This window comes from Delphinus delphis, chromosome 4 (assembly GCF_949987515.2).
Source record: "Delphinus delphis chromosome 4, mDelDel1.2, whole genome shotgun sequence".
NCBI classification, from domain to species: Eukaryota; Metazoa; Chordata; class Mammalia; order Artiodactyla; family Delphinidae; genus Delphinus; species Delphinus delphis.
In genome coordinates, this window is record NC_082686.1 from 13068958 (window position 1) to 13084414 (window position 15457).

General features: G+C 35.5%; 1 protein-coding gene across 3 annotated transcripts in view; it reads left to right on the top strand.

Moving 5' to 3' along the window:
- SCAF4 (SR-related CTD associated factor 4) overlaps positions 1-15457 on the top strand; it is a 56307-nt gene that overhangs the window by 12725 nt on the left and 28125 nt on the right. For all 3 annotated transcript variants that reach the window (XM_060010392.1, XM_060010393.1, XM_060010394.1), the window contains exons 2-7: positions 8323-8406; positions 9308-9352; positions 10865-11026; positions 12186-12321; positions 12648-12787; positions 13406-13582. In XM_060010392.1, the coding sequence (XP_059866375.1) occupies positions 8323-8406; positions 9308-9352; positions 10865-11026; positions 12186-12321; positions 12648-12787; positions 13406-13582 (744 nt within the window). The remainder of the gene's footprint in view (positions 1-8322; positions 8407-9307; positions 9353-10864; positions 11027-12185; positions 12322-12647; positions 12788-13405; positions 13583-15457) is intronic.

A 15457-nucleotide genomic window follows, 5' to 3' on the forward strand; every position in this document is an offset into this window, starting at 1 on the left:
AAGCACATAGAAACTTAAGTAGTTAACTTGAAAGTGGTTTCGTATTTAATATTAACTATATATTTGAACTTATATGTGTGTACTTTGTAAAGCATTTCTCTAAATTCTGGAACCAGGAGAAAAGTTTATGTTTGTGGGAAAGTGTAGTAAGGTAAAGAAGTGTAGACCTAAGTATGAAAAATTTTAAAACTCTTTAAACTTGAGAATATTATTTGCAGGTTTGTTGTTTGTAAAAATATCTGGCTTGGAAGCTTTAGAAGTCTGAAAAGTGACTTTTATGGAGAAATAAATAGAACTATTTTGTAGTGTTGAAGTCAAAGTAAAGACCCTGCTCTGTAGGAGCAGGAGAACAGTACAGTTTCTTTTTCTCATCTCTGTTTTAAAGAGCCATGTAAATTTGCTCTATTGTTAGGTATATTTTGTATTAATGCCAGACCTGTCTTGTCTCCAGACAGTCCTCTAAGCAAGTGGAAAATTGGTTAATTATTTGCGTTTCAAAGGATTTGACTCTCTGGAAAGTAAATAGAGTTTACATGGGAGTAAATCATATGTCAGTAATTAAAAGGGATGCTTTCTTTAATGCACAGATGTCAAAAATATATTTAAGAAATTTTTCAGATTTGGGTTTTATGTGCACAGAGGCTTCAGTTACAAAGATTTAAAATGGCAAATTTTATTTTTAAAATTTTGTTTTAGCAATTTTGAAAAGTTGTATTAAAGGTTTACAAGGCATTGATTTAAACATAACTTAACTTCAAAGACATGATTTACTCCACGGACAGGTTGTACCTGATAATGATGATTCTGTATATTTTACAGTCAAGTTGGAGAAATGCATTTTTGTGTCTCAGACACAAAGTTTTTCATTGTTAATCCATGAGTTTTAATTTTTTCATTTTAAAATTAGTGCAAATTATGGGACTTCCCTGGTGGTCCAGTGGTAAAGAATCCACCTTCCAATGCAGGGGATGTGGGTTTGATCCCCAGTTGGGGAACTAATATCCCACATGCTGTGGGGCAACTCAGCCTGCGCGCCACAACTACTGAGCTCGCACACCACAACGAAGATCCCGAGTGCTGCAACTAAGACCCGAAGCAGCCAAAAAAAATAAAGAAAATAAGTAAATTAAATAAATATTTTTTAAAAAGAATGAGAAATCACAACAAAATAAAAAAATGTTTAAAAATAAAGTTTATAAAAAAAATAAAATTAATGCAAATTAGGTAAATTTAAGCTAGAAAATAAGAAAGTATTCTACCAAATACCATTAACATTTTAGAGTATTTCAGTCTTTTTTTCCCTTCCACTTGTGTATGGAAACTTTATATATGGTTACCAGATCTTTTCAATAACATGAATTATCTTCTAATTTTAAAAGTCATCTTGGGAAATTTGGGAACATCTGATTATTTTAGATAAATTTCTAAAAGTGGAATTGTTGGTTTAAAAGATATGGACTTTTTTAGTTCTTTGCTTCATGCTAATCTACATTCATGACAGTTAGATAATTGAAGAACTGTATCTCATTGTCTTAATTTATACCTTTTTGACTACTGATAAGACTGAACATTTTTTTTCTATGTTAGTTTGGGGTTCTCTTTGTTAATTGAGTTACTCTCCTATGTACAGTTTTCAGTTTTATTTTCTCTCTTACTGTTTGTATGTGCTATTGATTAACTCATATGCAATATTCTGCTTTCAGGTAGAGTGGCATAATGATACTTGTCTAGCATGTGCTTGCAGCTCCCCTTTCCCTGTGTGCCCCACCTCTCTCCCCCTCTCCCCCCCCCCCCCCCACATACACCTGTTCCCCCCATCACATTAAATGCCCAGTATTACGAGAGTATTACCTTTTGGTAAAGGCATAAACTGAAATGCCAGGTAAGAAGGGACTGTAATTGTTCTAGCAGTAAGTGTTTTACGGAGCTATCTTCAGGCTATAATTAGATGGACAAAAAAGCATCTTTGTGGAGATGATGATTTTAAAAGATTTTTCCACTAAGTTTTGTTTTGTTAAATTTAATGTGTACTTTTTTTTTTTTTTTTTTTTTTTTTTGCGGTACGCGGGCCTCTCACTATTGTGGCCTCCCGTTGCGGAGCACAGGCTCCGGACGCGCAGGCCCAGCGGCCATGGCTCACGGGCCCAACTGCTCCACGGCACGTGGGATCCTCCCGGCACGAACCTGCGTCCCCTGCATCGGCAGGCGGACTCTCAACCACTGCACCACCAGGGAAGCCCTAATGTGTACTTTTATAAAATATATTTTACAAGCAAACATTTAAGTTATGTTGGCTTTAACTCTTGATTCGGTTGAAGCCAGTGTATCAGATTTGATGAGTCAGATGAACGAAAGAGGAGGGAAGACTGTAGGCTTGAACACTTTGATATCTTCATCTGTCAGAAGGGAGATTTGAGTACCAGCCTGTTACTGTGAGTGTATGTATTTCTGTTTGGAAGCATTCAAATTTTTTCCTGAAATTGAACTTTGTAATTATTAATAACAGGAGCTTAAGCCAGAATTTATCATTTTGGAGGTCATAATAGCAAAGGAAGGAGTACTAGATATAATCAGTATAATTCATTATAAAATAAAGTTAAGGAAAGCAAATACTTAAAAGTTTAAGTGGGGGGAAGGTAGGGGTAAGTATCCCATTGAAAGAGATTCTGTCTAGAGATATCTAGTCACTAGGAGCCAGAACAGATTCTCACAGGCCAAATTAAACATTTTTCTTTTGTAAAGTTTGTTTGTCTAGTGATGACTCTAAACCAAATATTTCAGAAAGATATTTGTCATGATTTCATCATGAATAAATTTTAAAAATACATAGGATGAGAGTATTGTTAAGTGAATTTTAGCTGACTGGCAGGGCCCAAGGAATATCACATAAGGTCATCCTACAAGTAGGTCCTGTTTTTAATATTTAAAAAACCATGGGGTTGGAGGAAGCCATATAAAGTAGTTTGTGAAATTTGCAAACTGATTGGAATAGCTGCTACACTGAAAACAGAAAATCATTTCCAGACTACCTAAGTAGATTGAAAGTACTGTCAGAAACCAACATAAAATCAACATGAAGATCTAGTTTTGATAAAGATTCCAGTGAAAACAGTCTGAGGGTTTCAGTTGATTATAAATGTGAGTTAATAATTAAGCAGTATTTTTAAAAAATAATAAATGATCTCCCCTACCCCAGGATGTCCATGTTCTGAATCCTAGAACCTGTGAATATGTTTCCTTACCTGGCAAAAGAGACTTTGCAGATGTGATTAAGGGTTTGAGTTGAGTTAATTATCCTGCATTATCTGGATGAACCCAGTGTAACCCCAAGGGTCCTTCCTTGAGAGAGGCAGGAAAGTCAGAGAAAGTGCTCTGACAGTGGAAGCAGAGGTTAGGGAAGAGAGAAGATGCTATGCTGCCAGCTTTGTAGATGGAAGAAGCAGCTATGAGCCAAAGGAATTTATGCACACTTTGGCTAGAAAAGGCAAGAAATAGATTTTGACCTAGAGCGCCCAGAACGAAGGCAGCCCTGCCAACACCTTGTTTTCAGACTAGTGAGATTCTTCTTTTAAAAACAAGGTACAGTTTTATTTATTTTTAAATTTATTTATTTTTGGCTGTGTTGGGTCTTTGTTGCTCCGTGCAGGCTTCCTCTAGTTACGGTGGGCGGGGGCTACTCTTCCTTGTGGTGCACGGGCTTCTCATTGCGGTGGCTTCTCGTTGCGGAGCATGGGCTCTAGGCGTGCAAGCTTCAGTAGTTTTGGCACGCAGGCTTAGTTGCTCCGCGGCATGTGGGATCTTCCCGGACCAAGGCTCGAACCCATGTCCCCTGCATTGGCAGGCAGATGCTTAAACACTGCGCCACCAGGGAAGTCTGGAGATTCTGACTTCCAAAAGTGTTGTTTTAAGCTAATGTGTTACTGCAGGAATAGGAAACTAATACAAAAGACAATCCACTAGATTCTACAGGAATATATCCGGGCTCTGTTTATTTTGGTTTATTATACTTGAAAGGAATTAGCCAGGATAGTCGGATCTAGGAATCGTATCATTTGGCTAGTAGTTGAAGAAGATAAGAGAAAGGGAAACATGCTTAGTTATATTTATTTTATCACATGAGAAAGATCACTGTTGGTCTGTGCTCCAGAGGCAAAACTAGAACAGGAGAAGGAGGGAAGGTTATCAGAAGGGAGATTTGGGGTCAGTACAAAGAAGACTGCTGTAACCGTTGGGTAAGGTTAGTTATGAGTTATTAAGCCTGTGGACTAATATGGGACCTGCCGGGTGTATTGTGAAAGCAGTTCTGAATTTGGTATGAGTACTGGATTACATACTAAGGTGCTATACAGCTTTAACACTCTTTGATACTACTGTATTTTCAGTATAGAGAAAATTTCTCTAAATTCAGTCAGCACTTGAATAGTAGATGTAATACAAAAAAGGTATTATGGTAAGCCATAACAAAAAATTAAACTCGAGGTGTGTGTCAAGATTCCCAGGGCATTATATACCTCTATTTACTGAGCCATTTATATGTCAGGTACTAGGCTAAGAGATTTATATACATTATCTCATTTAATCTTAACAGTCTTACGAGGTGAAGTGAGTGCTATTAATCCTTTTTTTCAGATTTCAGAAATCCTTGATATTTAGAAAAGGTTAACTAAACTTGTCAATGTTTATACTGTTAATAAATAGCAGAGTATCATGTTACTTTGACTAACCCCCAAACACTATGAATTCTACAGGTGTCATGGGCCAAATATGCTCCTTCCTTATCTTCTTTTGAAACTGTTCTTTATTGATATAAGGGATCGTTGTGAGTGATTATTCATAATTTTTCGAATACTTTGTAAATCAGGCATCCAGCAGAGCAGTGTTCATATTTAGTATTTTCTAATAGTTATTTAGCTGGTGACAGCAAAAAGACAAACTCATATCTGTTGCTGACAAGTATTTTTTTCTTACTAAGGCTTTCTAAGGAGGTTTTGTACCTTTTGGGTCCTACTGCTGCTATTATTTTATATAAGAGAATTGCATGGTTTTCTCTGGCTGCTTTGACACATTTGTTTTCTTTGACAGATTACATTAATTCTGAATGCAGATCTGTAATAACAGGGAGAACACTGCACCTAGTGATGTTTATTGGGCACTTGCCCTGTTGCAGATGATATACTAGTCGTTCATACACAAAAGCTAATATATAACATTTGACCTTGCCAAATACCTTTAATTTCTGTTATTTTCTGGTGTTCCTTTGTGCAACTCCCTTCTCTGTACCACATTGAAATACTTGGTATACCCTAGTTAATTATATCATCTTTGTTCTCGTCTTACTCATCCTCATGGCTTTGATTCTGTGACCTTTCGGTTTCTAGCAGAACCTCTTCTTTGTTCAAGATGCATTTTCCAGTCTGCTGATATCTCTACCTGAATATTCAGTAGGCATCCCAAATTAAATTCATTATGTCTTATCATTATCCCTGAATCAATACAGTATACATATAGACAGGCACAGATGCCTACTTGATATTTTGTCTGTGTTCCCCATCATAGTTAATGGTCTCTGCATGTATTTAGTCAATAAGCAGCAATTGTATAAGGAGATGACTATGCTATTAAGGATTGTAAGCTTTAAAATCAACAAATTGTAGTCCAGACCCGTTCCCTGGGCATCATCCGAAAACAGATGCAATCCCTTTGGGTATCATCTCAAAATAGGTGTAACAATCTATGTTAATTGTTAATATGATTAAATAAGATAATGTACCATCAAAGGTAATTCTTCCTTATACATAAGCACTCAGTGTTGGTTCCCTCCTCTTTTCCTGAGTTGTGCCGCCTTTAGTGGAATAAACACCCTTCCTCTGTCTCTTAGATGGTAGCACTTGAATGCTCTCTTGCTGTTCTATTGCCTGTAGTCTGTATTTTAATTTTTTTAAATAAATTATGATTTAAGTATAAACTGTGGAACGTTTCATCAGAAGATACCACTGGTCTGTCTTCTGTGCTCAGTTGTCTGTTTTGTTTTGTTTTAATATGGGGAGTTCCCTACTGCGGAAATAATCAAGAAGTGCTATTTGGGACATTAAATGAATATTAGCTCTGGCTTAGGCTTCATTGAAATATGAGTCTCTTAAGCTTTTAATGGCCAGAGAAGTAGTTCTCACTGTTGCTTATTCTTTTTTTTTTCTTTTTTTTTTTTTTGTGGCTGTGTTGGGTATTTGTTGCTGCGCATGGGCTTTTTCTAGTTGCGGCGAGCGGGGGCTACTCTTCGTCGTGGTGCTCGGGCTTCTCACTGCAGTGGTTTCTCTTGTTGTGGAGCACGGGCTCTAGGCCCGTGGGCTTCAGTAGTTGTGGCACGTGGGCTCAGTAGTTGTGGCTCGCAGGCTCAGTAGTTGTGGTGCATGGGCTTATTAGCTGCTCTGCGGCATGTGGGATCTTCCCAGACCAGGAATTGAACCCATGTCCCCTGCACTGGCAGGCGGATTCTTAACCACTGTGCCACCAGGGAAGTCCCACTGTTGCTTATTCTTAAGATCCATGTGTAAACTTTTTTGTCTCCCCTTTCTCTGCTTTAAGGTCCAGAGAAGGAAATAGAACCACGGTAATAAACAACTGTCTTAATAACTTTTATAACTTAGAAATGGGCAGAACATGCCCTTTTATAAAATGTGTGCTGTATATTTCATGCAGTGTTGATATTTTTCAGTTTGTGTTGAAGTTGAAATATTTTAAATCATTTCGTATTTTCTCATTGGTTTTTATAGTTTCAAAGATTACTGTCTCCTTTCTAATTGTTTTTCAATTAGTGAGCTTTTATTCTCAAGGAGAATTTTAATTATGTTGGTAAATAAAATGATAAAGAATGACCTTATTTACTTAATCTCTTTTTAAAAAATGAATTTCTGTGTTAATATCTTTGTGTTTTTCCCATTTTCTGTATCTTAGTATTATTTATGGAAAAATTCTACTTTTCTCTGCTTAGGCAGGGTATGTATCTGGTTCTTATATTGATTATATCTTTCATTGCGTACTTTTTCTAAAAATTACTGTTACCGTTGTCTGTAGTCCATTGTGTCTGTAGTTTTGAAAAGCTGTGAAAATTCTGTTGCCAGGGAATTTAAGGTATGTTGCTAGGTAGGGCTATTTATTCTGGGAAAGGAGACTTTTGTTCTTTAGGGTAGCCTCTTAGTAGTGGTCTAGTAAAGATGGTCTATGTCTTAGGGGTTCCATATTTGAAATACCAACATTAATTAGAAAGAAATGGAAACATGGTTCATATAAGGTTGATAATGCTCAGGAAGCCCTGAAACTTATTTCAAGATGTATTTTTAGAAGAGTATGTGTGTGTCTATGATTAAAACAAAACAAAAACAAGAATTTAAGAAGCTAGATATAAGCTTAATGTCTTTTATCTTTGTAACCCTCTATGGGCTATCATTATGTCTTGGTTGGATTTAAACTTCAGGGGGAAGGAGTATGCATGTGTGGTTAAGTCTCCTGTGAGCACCTGATTGCTGGATTTACTGTAGTGAGATTTGTTAAATATGGTGTCATTTTTATTCCTGACTAAATCAAGAAATTGTGAATTCAGGCTTTATAATGGCATGTTAAATTTCTTGCCTGATGTAATACATGTGTTTCTCCAAATGAACGTTAGAATTATTTGAAGTTCTCCAAAATCTCAATGAGGTTTGGAATGAAATATTAAATATTGAGTCACAGTATTGCCATTTTCAGTACAGGAACATGGTGTGTTTGTTTCCATTCAAATCATTTTTGAGTTCTCCAGCAAAGTTTTGTAATTTTTTCTGTTACAGATTTTGTAAATATTTTACCTTTTTCCCCCTCTTTTGCTACTTTTAATATGATTTTTTTCCCATTGTATTTTCGAAGTGGTGATGCCAGTATGTAGGAAAGCTCTTGTTTTTCTTTACTAGACGAATTATTAAACTTAGTTCCAAAAATTTATTAGTCTTTTTTTTTTTTTTTTTTTTTTTTTTTTGCGGTACACGGGCCTCTCACTGTTGTGGCCTCTCCCGTTGCGGAGCACAGGCTCCGGATGCGCAGGCTCAGCGGCCATGGCTCAGGGGCCCAGCCGCTCCGTGGCATGATCCGTGGGATCTTCCCGGACCGGGGCACGAACCCGTGTCCCCTGCATCGGCAGGTGGACTCTCAACCACTGCACCACCAGGGAAGCCCCCAAAATTTATTATTCTTTTAGTTAATATATTACAAATATATTTGTAGAACTGAAGGATTAACCTCTAATTTTACTTGTAATTAAAACATTTTTTTCCTCTTTTTCTGTTTTTTAAGCTCTTTTCACTTATGGATATGAAGCCTCCCATCTCTCGAGCCAAGATGATTCTCATCACGAAAGCTGCTATTAAAGCTATTAAGGTAAGCGTAAAAGAAATGTATTTAATTTGGAAAATGTTTTTGAAATTTTGAAAATGTTATTGTTAAATGTGAGAATTCATCTTGTGAATTAGTTCAGGCCTGAATCGAAGAACATTCACCAGGTTTTGCTGAAAGTACATAATAATACAGTATGGTGCATCTACATTGTAACATATTATTTCAAAACCTGTTTTGTTGTTAATATTTTCCCTTTATATTTTTTAGCTTTACTGAGGTATAATTGACAAATTCAGTAATATAATGTAATAGAACATGATTTGATACACATGTACATTGTGAAATGATTACCTCAGTTAAGCCAATTGACACGTCCATCACCTCACATAATTGCCTTTTTTGTGTGTGGTGCTAAAAAAAGTTGAACTCATTGAAGTAGAGAGTAGAATGGCAGAGGGTTTTTTGTTTGTTTTGTTTTGTTTTGATTTAATTCTTATCATAAATCAGTGGAGTATTAGCTTCATTTTTATTTAAAAACCTTGGACTTCATGAAATTAAATGTCTTACCCAGTCACACCTTGAATAAGTGAGTCTCTTTAAAAACTGCATTATTTAGTTCCAGTTCCATTGTTCTTAGCCCTCTCATAAAGTTCCTTAATAAACTACTTTATGAAGATTCACTGATTAAAAATCTAAGAAAAGGACCTTGTGTTTGGGGGAATTTTTGTAGTTTTCTGTTTTAGTTTGTAGTTTCATTATGATGTGTTAAGATTTTTTCAGTTGTTGACTATGGGTTGACTATGGATTATTTCCCATGTTTTTTCAGTATCATCTTGGGAATTAATTCAAATTGTGCAAATTTCAAGATTTTTAAGTATTTTCTAATTACAAGGAATGTAGAAGTATGTAAACTGGATAATGATTTTCTTTTCATTCTTTTCAGCTTTATAAGCATGTAGTTCAAATAGTGGAAAAGTTCATCAAAAAGGTAACTATCCATTTATTTATTACCTCATTTTAGTTGTGATCAGTATTTGTAATTTACTTTGTAAATAGTAATTTGGATAATTCCTTCTAAAGCCACTCTACAGAAAAGTTGTCACTAGAAGTTCTTTTTAATCACTAGAGTTTTTTTTTTTTTTCCTAACAAAACAAAAATTTATAGCAGTACTGTTTGAGCACTTACTATGAGGTAGGATTCAACAACAGTTTCTTCTCTACTGAACAGGACTCTTCCTTGAGCCTGATGTGCTTTCTCTCCCCTTTGCCCTGTCTGCTCTGTTGACATTTAACTCATCTTGGAGTACTTCAAATGAAATCACTTCTTAAAGTTTTTCCAACTTTCCCCTGCTCCCGTCATAATTAAACAGTTTTTCACTTCTACGATTATATGGTGTGACTAGCACACGTCTTTCTCAGTAAAGGACTGAGAACGGAGGCTTACTTAGATATCCTTGTCTTCTCCCCCAACCTGGAGCTATGCCATGTAGTACACTCTAATAAATGTGTGTGGGAGTGTCTCTGGTCCATGGCCATTTAATACTGGCTGTGAGATAGGAGTTAGAGCTCCAACAGACTAAAAAGTATAGTCAATAGAGGTTTTTATAGTAGCAAATCAAAGTACCAGTAAATAAAACGGAAAAACAATTAAAATTACCTATATGCCACCACCCCAGTTATGATGAATATTTACTCATGTTTTAGTATGTACATTTATAAAAGGAAAATGAAGACATAGGCTGATGGATAACCTGCTTTTCCCGCGGAATTTATTATAAACATCTGCAAAGTATTCTAACATATGATTGTTTTTCACGATTTACTAAGCCAGTTCCCTATTACTGGCCATTTCACTTCAGTGGCTAGCCTTGTGGAAAAAATTCAGAGGCATCTTAATTGTTTTCCTTAGGATAAATTTCTAGAAATAGACTTGATGGATCAAATAAGGCTTTACTTTTATTGCTAAATCTTTTGTAAAGGTTGTACCACCAGAAATGTGTGCAGGTGTCTGTCTATTCATTTTACCTTGTCAATTTGAAAGGCCAAAAATGACCTCTCCTTTCAGTTTTTGTTTCTCTGGTACTGTACTTTAATAGAATTGAAATTGATATGTTGTTAAAATGATCTCCTTGATAATTTTAAAAGGTAAAAATTATTTTTTTGAGCAGGATGAATTACAGCAGAGATTTATCCATAATAAGTGGATTTGTATGGAGGTGGCTTAGGGATTGGTAAAGTCATGTTGATTCTGGGAAGTTGTGTGTGGGGAGACAGAGGGATCAGAGAAAAATGAAATATTGGGGGTCTGAAGTATCAAGAGAATGGCAATTCTGTACAGACCTGTGGGAAATTTGACAAGCTAGCCAGTGAGAACTAAACATTCAAGTAGTTTCTAAATAGAAGTAATTCTTGGATATATAGTTTCATGAAAGTGAGATTAATGGGTGTCAAATTGTGATTTGCTTTTCCTGTATTGAATTTACATCTTTAATCTTCGTAGTGTAAACCAGAATACAAGGTTCCGGGATTATATGTAATCGACTCAATTGTGAGACAGTCTCGTCATCAGTTTGGAACTGATAAAGATGTTTTTGGGCCAAGATTCTCTAAAAACATAACTGCCACATTCCAGTATTTGTATCTTTGTCCATCTGAAGATAAGGTAGAGTTTATAATTTTTAAATTAAGCTTGTATTCTTGTTTTGGTTTTGTTTTTGTATCTACTTAAATCTATTTAAATGTATATTAGATATTTAAAGCCTACTGTATTACTAGAAAGATAATCATGCACTTGAAACAAAACCCAGTTTTTTCTATAGTAGTCATATCTGTTTTCTTGGGAAGTCCTTCAGGAATGTTGTACTGTTGAAATATAAAAGGAGCACAGTCTTGCTTTAAGAAGACATTGTTGGAAAGATTTCTTGTGGTTGAATGGTAAAGAAATTCTGCAAGTAGAGGAGAGCAGTGCTTATCTCAGATTGTTGCTTATTCCAAAAGGAAGGGACCAATAATTGATGGCTTTCCCCAGCATATGGAGCTGCTAGAATGTAAATGGTATTCATTAGCAATCAGACTACAGTATTTAATTCCTCACATTTATAGCTGGTTTTACTATGTACTATAAAAAGATAGAAAAACATTATAGACAGAAAACTAGACTCCAGTAAGTGGGAGAAATGCACTGGTAGACTCAGAATAATGAAGACTGGAGACTACAATAAACGGCATATAAATTTGAGTGTTATGGATTCTGTATATTCTTGAAGGAATGCTCTTGTGGGGAAAATATACAAGAGAAAAGAAGATCATTCCATGAGTAGGAAATAAGAGTTACAACCATGAATAACACGTTTTCTCTGGATCTCCTTCATATTTACTAGTCCACAAAACAATTTACCTAACAATTACAGGCCAATAATGGTCTTAAATATTTTAACTGTTATAGTCATCCCGGCAAATTCTTCACTTCTGTAAGATAAATGGTTGTTTCTTTGTACTCATAAGTAAAATATAATGGAAACTTCAGATACATTTTTAAGTATTATAATGCATTTCTTTTGATTCTCTAGGTTATATTTCTTTTCTCTTTCTTTCCTCCCTTCTGTTTCTTACTCTAGATTGCACTACTGAAGAAAGGTCAGTTAGTGTAGTTTAACCAGGTTGTAATTCTGATGATAGATTTTTTTCTGTTTATGAAAACAGATATAGCATGGAAATATTAGCCTGGGGTGGTTTTTTTTTTCCTCCTCTTTTTGTCAGAGGTATAATAAATTATTTATGCAAATATTTATTGTATATTTATGTTTTCTCACACATAACAGAGTAAAATAGTTCGTGTGCTGAACCTTTGGCAAAAAAATGGAGTATTCAAAATTGAAATCATTCAACCGCTTTTGGACATGGCAGCAGGAACCAGTAATGCCGCCCCAGTAACAGAAAATGTTACTAATAATGAAGGTATGGCAGATGTATCTGTGAGCTTAGAAGATGGTATAATTTTTTGTGCATGAAGTGTTTGGAGTCTGTTTATAGTGATGGAAGTTTTCTATAAGAAGGAAACTTGAGTTTACATCTTAGAAGGTATAGTTTTCTTCCCATAATTCTTATTTCTAATAAAAGTATTCAGTGCTTGTTACCGTATAGGCTGTATTACCATAATCTGTATTTTTTACTCTATGTTAAACTGAATGCAGTATTATTTTAGTAAAGAAGCTTAATGGAGATTGAAAGGAACATTTATGAGTTAAAGTTTACCGAGTGCTTAATGATATTTTCTTTTTTAGGTTCACCTCCACCTCCAGTTAAAGTTTCTTCTGAACCCTCACAAGCCACTACAAACTCCATACCAACTGTACCACAGTTGCCCAGCTCTGATGCTTTTGCTGCTGTGGCCCAACTGTTTCAGACAACTCAAGGTCAACAGGTAAACTGCCTATCCAAAGATTAAATTGTTTGCAGTTAGGTACTGTTGTCAGTTCTTATTTTTCATTCCTAGTTAATGAGCACATTGTGGGGAGGAAATATTTCTACTTTTCAAATAGAAAGGCCTTTACTAGGAAGGGAAGGGATACTACGTAGGGATAATAGGGGAAATGTGGGAAACAAGGGAACAGCATACTGAGAAATAGCAGTACCCCTTTGGAGAGAACTGCAGAACCGCTGAGTGGTGGTATTGTTGCTCACAATTCTAGCATTTCCAGATTTCAAAATTATTTGGATTGGTGGAGATGATTTTTTTTACACTTTTTTAGAAAACATATTTACCTTGTTCACAATTCAGTGTATTTTCTCTTTTCTCTGACCATCATTTTCTACTGTTGGGGTATCAGCATACATTTTTAACCTTAAGTGACACATCTTATATCCCTGATACATTCATTCACAATAAACGTAACCATTATTAAAAGGTTGGTTCCTTTTTCCAGTTTACTCTGTGCCTATGCTATTTTGAGTCACCATTAAGGTTTTTTTTTAGGAAATTAACTTTTGATACTGTGATTATACTTTATTATGTGGTTTATCAGTCTTCCCATTCTTTAAGCTTCAGCAGATCCTTCAGACTTTTCAACAGCCTCCAAAACCACAGTCTCCCGCCATTGACAATGCTGTGATGGCTCAGGTTCAGGCTATCACAGCTCAGTTAAAGACAGCTCCTACACAACCACCTGAACAAAAAGCTGCTTTCCCCCAACCTGAACAAAAAACTGCATTTGACAAGGTATGCTTCTCTCACATAACCCACCCCATTGTTTACATCACTCAACTTGGAATGTGGAAGTTACCCCTTCTCTAGCTTCTCTGGCTTGTTCATTTTGTTGTTTTGTAATTTGAGGGATTTTCCCCCTCGACATCAAAACATTGATTATTATTCCTGGTTAAAAATCTAATATATACTCATTGCACAATTTTCAATATAAAGGAAAAGTAAACAGTGTAAAGGAAAGTAAACAGGGGAACATTCACCATTAACCCCCATACGTGAAGGTAACTACTGTAACATTTTGCTGTGTATCTTTTCAGAATTAATTTCCTGGATATATGCTTTTCTTTTTTGGTCATTATATATGTGTGTGCATATATAAAAGTGTGTGTTTTTAGTATATATATACACATATATATACATACACACTGTTTTTAACTTGCTTGTTTTGATATTAATCCTCTTGTCTCTTTGTTGTTGTTAAGGTTAATAGATGTAAATCTACACATTTACTGAGTGCTTGTTAGGAGTATTCCATTACATAGAGACATCACAGTTTAGCCATTCCCCTATTGATAGACATTTAAGTTGCTTTCTGTTTTCTGCTGTTAAAGACATTAGTTACCATATCTATAATATGAGGGTTTGGGTTGGTTGAGTGTCTTCCAACTTCTCTGTTGGGCCTTCATTATGTTTAAGGAGCTGCCACTAAGGATATAGATGTGCTGGATATGCCTAGCTTAGAGCTTCCTGTTGAAATGTTAGCCCAGACAACTCCACTCTTGTCTGTTTATGTCATGTCTATTTACTGGATTTATGACTATATACAGTTTCATCTCATTTTACAAGTTGCAGTGCAAAAACCACAAAAGTTTGAAAATCCTAGAACGAAGTATCTTTCAATCATCTCTAAAATTTTTGATTCTTTCTAACATTCTAAGATACAAAACTTTATTGCTGGTAGTCCAAATTAAGAATCCATATGATAATTACTGCTTGTTATTCTAGTACAAAAGAAGTACATGCTTTTAGGGAAAAAATTGCAAATAATACAGAAAGTTCTAAAGTAGAAAGGGAAATCAGTTCCACTCTGCTTTGAACAGAGTTGTGTATGTTCCCATCCATATGTGAACATAAATTGTTATGTATTGTGGTTTTGTTTTTTAGTCTTCTGTGTTGTGTTGTGATTAGGAAAACTCTCTGAACTTGTATTAAAAATTCTCTTTCTTCTAGTAGTTTTATATTTTTGTTTTTCATGTTTGTCTCAATCTATCGAGAACCTATTTTAGAATATGGTTCAAGATAGTTAAATCTTTGTTTTGGAAATAGCCAATTCTCACAATTTTTGTCATACATTTAATTCCCATTTGTTTCTGTGTCTGTCTTTGGACACTGTTCTGTCCCACTAATATCTTTGTTTATTTCTGCAACATAACAGTTTAAACACTTGCAACTTGTATTTCATTTCTAGATGTGTTCTCTGCCCTTACTCTTTTTCAGGCATTCTTTGGCTATTCTTGGGCATATGTGTTAGGGTTCTCCAGAGAAGCAGAACCAGTTATACACAGAGACACACAAAGGGGAGAAAGGGAGGGATTTTCTTTAAGGAATTGGCCCACACAGTTGTTGAGGCTGGCAAATTTGAAATTTGTAGGTCAGAGTGGCAGGCTGGAAATTCAGGTAAGAGTTAATGCTGCAGTCTTGAGTCTGAATTCTGCAAGGCAAGGTTTTCATGTTGCTGTCTTGAGAATGCCTTTTTTGGGAAACCTACACCTAAGTCCTTGCTCTTAAGGCCTTTGATTGGTTGAGGCACAGCCACATTATAGAGTGTATTTCTTTATTCATAGGCTCCTAATTTAAATGTTAATCACTTTTTTTTCCCTTGCTGCACCA